Below are 7747 nucleotides of genomic sequence, written 5' to 3' on the forward strand. Positions count from 1 at the left end.
TGTTGACAGATTATGTTGATCCACAGCCAAGTACTTGGGCTTTACAGCACAAATTCATGTCTAGAGTACAGGAGCCCAATGAAACAGTTAAGATTTATTCAGTTGAATTGCAAAAACTTACATCTAATTGTGAGTTTAACTGTGAGTCTTGCCAGAAATCAATCGCTAATACACTTTTGCGAATGCAGTTCATAAGGGGGTTAGTTAATAAAGATATTAGAGCAAAATTGCTTCAGGATAATTCAATTGTATCGTTTCAAGATGTTGTCAAAGCAGCGACAGCGATGGAAATTGCAAACCACTAGAGTGATCTATCTGAATACTATGCAACTAAAACTAATAGGCCTAGTACAGTACATCAGATTGAGGATAAATACAAAAATGTATCAACTAAATCGAACATGACGTCAAACCAGAAAAAGCCTTCACCTCTTTTTGAGAGTCTTAAAGGAAAATGTTACAGATGTGGTTCTCAAAACCATAGGGCCAATAACTGTGAGTTTGCTTCAAAGATATGTAATAAATGCAAGAAACAGGGACACTTAGCCAGAGTATGTTTAGGATCTACAAGAACAAAAATTCACCAAGCCGAAGAAGAAGACTGTCAAGATGAACAACACGAGATTTTCAAAATAGATAGAAGAAATGGAGATAAAATTATGCTTGACTTATCAGTTGAAGGTAAACCAGTTCAAATGGAACTTGATACCGGTTCTGCTATAAGTACTCTGCCTTACTCTACATTCAAGAAACTTGAGATTAATAGGAAAATTTTTCATACACAAGTGCAGCTACGAACATACACTCGAGAAGTCTTCAAACCAAAAGGAGTTGTTTTTGTGCATTGTACATACAAGGATCAGAAATTTACAGGCAAACTTTACATCGTGGATGACAACCTTGACGCAATATTTGGTCGCGATTGGTTGCGAGAAGTACAGTTAGACTGGGCTGAACTAAAGGCAGTACAACAATACCCAAAAGTAGGTGGTCTTGACAATCTTTTAGAGAAGTTCAAGGATGTGTTTGAGCCAGGTATCGGTAAGATTCCAGATCAACTTGGACACTTACAACTTGTCGATGGGGCTCGTCCGGTATTTATGAAGGCTAGGCCTGTACCGTACGCATTAAAACTGAAAGTGGAACAAGAACTTGACCGCTTAGAAGAAGCAGGAATAATTTCTAAAACTCAAGAATCTGAGTGGGGAACACCAATCGTTCCTGTAGTCAAGCCTAACGGAGATGTGAGAATATGCGCAGATTACAAAGTGACAGTAAACAAGCAGATCCAAGATGAACATCACCCTATTCCCAAAATTGAAGACATATTTGTCAACATGAATGGTGGAAAATTATTTTGTACACTAGATTTAAGAAATGCTTACCTTCATTTGGAAATGGACAGTGATAGTGCAAATATTCAAACCTTAAGCACGCATAAGGGACAGTACAGGGTACATAGATTAATGTTTGGTATTAAAGTTGCTCCTGGAATTTGGCAGAAAACAATGGACAAGACGTTGGCAGGCCTAGAGGGGATACAGTGCTTCTTTGACGATATAGTCATTCAGGGAAATTCAGAAGAGGAACTACTTCTGCGTTTGGAAAGTGTCTTAGGAAAACTAAGAGAAAAAGGTTTAAGACTCAATCGTGACAAATGCAAGTTTCTCCAGAGAAGAATACATTATTTGGGCCACGTCATTGATGAAAAAGGTATACATAAATGTATGGACAAAGTAGCTGCCCTAACTAAGGCAAGAAAACCTGAGAATGTAAGCGAACTCCGGACATTTTTAGGTTTGGTAAACTATTACAACCGATTCATAAAAGACCTAGCTACTCTACTGAAACCATTACATAAACTTTTACAGAAAGGGAACAAATACGTTTGGAATGAACAATGTGAACAGAGTTTTGAACAAATCAAGAAAGTTATCTCCAGTGATACTGTTCTTTGCCACTACAGTCCAGAACTACCACTAGTATTAGCTACAGACGCATCTCCTGTTGGGTTAGACGCTGTTATATCACACCGTTTTCCTGATGGGACCGAGAAACCAATTGCTTTTGCCTCTCGAACGTTGACGAAGCCTGAAGAAAAATATAGTCAGATAGACAAGGAAGCAACTGGCATTATTTGGGGCCTAAAAAAGTTCTTTACTTATTGTTACGGTCGCAAATTCACCCTCGTAACCGACCACAAACCACTAGTCACAATCTTTAACCCAGAAAAAAATCTTCCATCCATGTCTGCAACTCGTTTGTTCAATTATTCTCATTATTTATCAGGCTTTGATTACAGCATTGAGTTCAGAAGATCAAATGAACATGGAAACGCTGATTTTCTCTCTAGATTTCCTACTGAGACACAAAATAGTACCTGCATTGACCAAATTGATGTTTTCCTAACAAGTCAGATCAATCAAATGAGTTTGGATCATAAGTTGGTAGCAAAAGAAACTTCCCATGACACGGAAATGAATAAGATAGTACACGCTTTACAAAATGGCCAGTCTGTTGAAAAACTTGGATTTCACGATGGTGAACTGAGTCTTCATGAAGGTTGTATCCTCAAGGGATGGAGGGTTATGATTCCGAAGTCTCTTACTAAAACTGTTTTGAATGAATTACACTTTGGACACATGGGTGTATTGAAAACGAAAGCATTAGCCAGAAGTTTTTGTTATTGGAAAGGACAAGACAAAGATATCGAGGAGATGATTGCATCATGCAGAGCGTGTAGAGAAAAACAAAATGCACCACAAAAAGAAGTGAACCATCCTTGGATACCAGCTACTAGACCTTGGGAAAGGATTCACATTGATTTTGCTGGCCCTACAAATGGACTTTACTTCCTGTTAGTCATTGACGCATTTACCAAATGGGTAGAAGTATTGCCTACGAAATGTACTACAGCTACTTGGACAATAAAGGAGTTGCGAAAAATGTTTTCTACTTTTGGATTACCAGATCTTCTTGTGTCAGACAATGGACGACAGTTTACTTCCTTAGAGTTTACTAGCTTCCTTGAACAGTGTGGAATTACACATAAAACAACTGCACCATATCACCCTTCATCTAATGGGCAGGCTGAACGTTTTGTTCAAACTGTAAAGAAATCACTTAAATGTATGGAAAATGAACCTGGGACCATCGATGAAAAATTACATAGATTTCTAATGCAGATCCGCCAAGCTCCTAATTCAACGGGAACCTCTTCATATTTCCTCATGTTTAATAGAAAGATTCGCACTTATCTAAGTCTACTAAAGCCTCGGGGAAAACACGAACCTACCTGTCCAAAAGGTATAATGCGAAGATTCAATCCTGGGGACCGCGTACAAGTCAGAAATTATTCAGGAAGAGACAAGTGGGCCTTGGGAACAGTTGAAATTAAAGATGGTTATCTTCATTATTACGTTAAAATGGATGATGGTCAAACTTGGAGGCGACACGTCGACCAGATGCTACGCACAAAACTTTAAGGGGGGGACCACTGTTACATATGTTATTAAGATTCACAGATGTTCAGAATTATTTATTATTATGTTTGTTTAATTCAATGTTGTTGTTTAGTTCAAGCTAACATTATGAAATGATTAAATTGAGTTTTATACAGTTCTTGTTAATAATTGTATTTAATACCTTTTTATTCACTTAGTGAGTTTTTCTTAATAAAACAGATAGAATTTTAATGTTTGGAATTTGTTACGGTATGTATAATTTTTGATTCTTGTATAGTTCCTATGACTTTTATATTCCTATGATGTGTGATATTACCCTTAGGCCTAATTAGAATAGTGACTTGGCATTTCTGCTGTATACTTGACTTTGTCAATGCTTATGTAGCCTGAAAGACAATAAACATATTCTTATTCTTATATGAAAATGACAATATTTTTATAGAAAGTTGTTCAATGTAATGCCCTATATTTATTTACTTTCCCTAATTTATTAAATTTTTAAGGGAAATTTGTATATATTTACTTAAGAGCCGGCTGGAGCCAGCGAAAATTTCGCCTTTTGGCAGCGCCTGCAATACGTGAGATGCGGTAGCGCCACTATCGGTGGCCACTAGGGGAGTTACGTGCTCTAGCTCTATTGACAGAACTAAACCTAGGCTTCGAGAACAACACACAGTGTAAACAAAACACTGAATAACCGCAAGGAACCGAGCAAGATAGTAACGTAGCCCTTCCTCGACTCCATATCCATCATAAATCATAACAGCTGAATGTTTGTCGGGTTTGGTCTGGTCTGACCTGACCTTCACAATAGCTTGCTATGCCACTTTGAAACAATTGTAGTACAAGTCATTGATATAACTTTGATACAAGATTGAATTATTTTAAAACCGTTTTTAACAATGTTTAGATATAAGTTTTATTACAGTTATCGTTATTTAAAAATCAGTTTGAAGCTTTTTCCTAAGAATATTTGTTTGAGCGATAAAAATTTTATCAAAGATCCTAATAATTATATCAACCATTTTTTAAATCTAAGATTTGACTAACATACGTTTCAAAACAGTTTTAACAAAATAATCTTTCTAAACAACATATGAACAGTTTTAACATTTGGTTAGTAGTTAGTCTTTCAATTGCTTTAAAGAATTTTAAAAAATAATTTCCAAAAATGTAAATACGACTAAACTGATATGTACTAACGTAAGTTACAACAAGTTTAACTAATCTTTAAACTAATTTTCAAATATAATTATTAAACGATATTAAACGACTTGTATGTCTAAGGTTGTATAAAAGAACAGTTCATGTAACAAAAACGGTATGTACGTTGAACTATTTCAACACGTGTTGTTTAGTAAATTGTATTGTATTATAGTGGGTAAGTATTTTTTTTATCCATGAGTTAAATGTTATTTTAATCAAATTCGTTACAAATAGGCTCTAATGTGAGGCATTTTCGTATAATTGTCTTAAATGCAAGTAGGTGATCTTCCCTTTTTAATGTAAAAAGTACTGTTGATTTTTCTCAACTCCATAAATTTCTTAGGGAGTATATTTTACGTTGTATATTTTTTGTTTTCCCTGTGAATGTTTATTTATTTTCATAACATTATCACGTATCAAACTTTATAAACAACAAGTATTCGTAGTTTTAATTTTAGTACACCACATTATCATTCGTCACTAACGGATGATAGGGCAGGCCCAGCAGGTAGTCCCATTGTGTCAGTGCGAGTGAGTGGGTAAGGGGTCACCTATTTTGTAACTTTCACATTTTTGCCAAACTGTACAGGCGTGTCTAGGAATCGAACGCTTCCTCTATTCGCATTGTACTAAAGCGTGCGCGGTCCAAGTATGACAAAATATCTGTAGAACCCCATACAGGCAATAATGTCAGTAATTTCGTCTTGTACAGTAAAACAAATATCAACATATTCAAATCCTTCGAAGAACCATCTCGCAAGGCATACTGCTGAAACTATAACAATGTTGTCTGTTTACACTAACTGGTTTTTATTTTTAAAGTGTACGAAAAATGCCACATCAGCCTAAAAAAATGCATTGCGAATCACCCTAAAATAAGTTAGCTTGCACTATTGCCTGCCTCCAAAATGTATAAAGGATTTCTATATTTTTTTATAATATTTATATTATATTATAATTTTTAGATTATATTATTATATTATAATTTTTATAATCGGCATAGTCCTACTGTTTCGAGGCTCTATTATTTCTGGGAGGACGCAGTTCTAGACTAAACAATGCTAGCTGCTAACAACCACAAAGACAATCGCCGAGATAGGGTGAGGAGGAAATCTATAAACAAATACAGATATTCTCTTGCACCTTTCCTGGAACTCCTCGCCTCTACTGTCGGGGAAAAAAGTTTAGACACTCGAGTTCGGAGCTCTACAGAAAAGTAACCAACTAACATAGAAAAGCACGTAGTATATAGAAATTTTCGTTGTTTTATTCTACGTATCCCTGTGAAAACAAAATTTTTTTAGCTTGTTTAGGAAATTTTTTATGACAGTCGGAAGGTCAAAACTGCCTGTTTTTAGAGTACCAAAAACCGTCTTATGACTTTGAAAATTCGCACAATAAACGGCAGAACTTTATCAAACTTTAATACAATATGGACACATGTATAATGAATTAATTCGTGTAGTTTCAGCATTTTTACTCTACCCAAAAAGTTTTTGTTGTAACTTTTGTAAATGAACTTTTTCTCAAAAACGGCAAACGCTAGAAAAAAATTAAAAGCTTGTTTCGAAGGTGATTGTTTTTGTATTTGATATATTGATACTGCTCAACCAAATTTTTACGCATGTTATTTATATAAATTAACAAAAAACTGGATGATCTCGCGCCTGCAAGGGGTGCAAACGCCATCGCCCGCTCGGGGACACCGAAACTGCCACGACGTTTTATGATCATGCTCCATACAGAAACTGCCACGGCAATTAGGAAGGATTATAAGGGTGTTTTCGAGTTGGTTAATAATTAATAATAACTGCTGTTCAGTTTTGACTCAACAGTTCGCAGCCCATCTCTGCTCAGTGTCCAGGTGTTCAATTTGGCAACACTGTACGGGGTATGCGCCCAGTCAGAGCCGGTGGCGGTCTGGAAGTGCCGTATTCGGCCTCTGCACTATCCAAATTAAATGTTAACTTATATAAATAAGATGCGTAACAATTTGGTTGAGCAGTATCAATATTTCAAATACAAAACCAATCACCTCCAAAACAAGCTTTTAAATTTTTTTCTAGCGTTTGCCGTTTTTGGGAAAAAGTCAATTTACAAAAGTTACAACAAAAACTTTTTTGGTAGAGTAAAAATTCTGAAACTACACAAATTAATTCATTATATATGTGTCTATATTGTATTGAAGTTTGATAAAGTTCTGACGTTTAGTTTACATTGTGCGAATTTTCAAAGTCATAAGATGGTTTTTGATACTCTAAAACAGGGAGTTTTTACCTTCCGACTGTCATAAAAAATTTCCTAAACGAGCTAAATTTTTTTTGTTTTCACAGGAATACGTAGGATAAAACAACGAAAATTTATATATACTACGTGTTTTTTCTAAGTTAGTCTGGCCACTTTTCTGTAGAGCTCCGAACTCGAGTGTCTAAAGTTTTTTACCCCGACAGTAGGAACGAGAATTTTCTAAAACATGATTTATGGCTAGTGTTTTTTCTTGGATGAAATGGAGTCGTCGTTGTATATATTTCTAGACTATACATCGATGCATAGAATACTTCATTTATATAGGCTAAGGAAACATATTTTCAATATAAACATGAAACAACTTTATAAGGTGTTATATAAAGATACGTGTTATAGTTAAAATTGAGAACTTTTTTTAAAAGATAATGAAACATACAATAGGCTTATAAAAATTAACTGCAATACGTTCTATTCAATTGGTTATTACAATAACGCGGGGAAAGATAGATTTATATCACAACGTTGCAGGGCAGATGTAGTTTTACAATTTCATTACATCTAGTGATAATTTAGGTAGTTAAAAAATATAAAAATAGGTTTTTTTTTGCATGAGATAAAACGCAATAATAAAATTAAACTATTCACACATAGTATTGACTAAGATATGGAGGTAAAAAGTATCATTATTTTTAATTATAGTTCAATTATACTTTATAGTTTTATACTTTCTTATGAAATGGCGACCAGTTTTGCCCTATAGACCTAGAGACAAATTGAACTGAACTTGTACAATTTCAGTTTGTGTTAAGATTCTTAACAATTTTGCGATC

At 34.9% G+C, this 7747-nt stretch overlaps 1 protein-coding gene across 1 annotated transcript; it reads left to right on the forward strand.

The window, feature by feature from the left end:
* Window positions 1–401: 401 nt before the first annotated feature.
* On the forward strand, window positions 402–6630 carry LOC128998772 (uncharacterized protein K02A2.6-like). The gene is made up of 3 exons (XM_054425123.1): window positions 402–1772; window positions 1872–2011; window positions 6492–6630. Exons 1-3 carry the CDS (start codon window positions 402–404, stop codon window positions 6628–6630), a joined length of 1650 nt encoding a protein of 549 aa, XP_054281098.1.
* The last annotated feature ends 1117 nt before the right edge of the window (window positions 6631–7747 follow it).

This window comes from Macrosteles quadrilineatus, unplaced genomic scaffold (assembly GCF_028750875.1).
Source record: "Macrosteles quadrilineatus isolate MER2022 unplaced genomic scaffold, UCM_ALF_1.0 Scaffold_1__1_contigs__length_201487025, whole genome shotgun sequence".
Lineage (NCBI taxonomy): Eukaryota > Metazoa > Arthropoda > Insecta > Hemiptera > Cicadellidae > Macrosteles > Macrosteles quadrilineatus.

What these genes read in the sequence shown, in the direction of transcription:
- LOC128998772 (XM_054425123.1), top strand. Translation starts at nt 402, where the DNA reads ATGACGTCAAACCAGAAAAAGCCTTCACCTCTTTTTGAGAGTCTTAAA. An exon ending in AGGCAAGAAAACCTGAGAAT is followed by an intron (nt 1,773 to 1,871) that starts GTAAGCGAACTC and finishes AAACTTTTACAG; the next exon opens with AAAGGGAACAAATACGTTTG. An exon ending in ACAGACGCATCTCCTGTTGG is followed by an intron (nt 2,012 to 6,491) that starts GTTAGACGCTGT and finishes ACTGCTGTTCAG; the next exon opens with TTTTGACTCAACAGTTCGCA.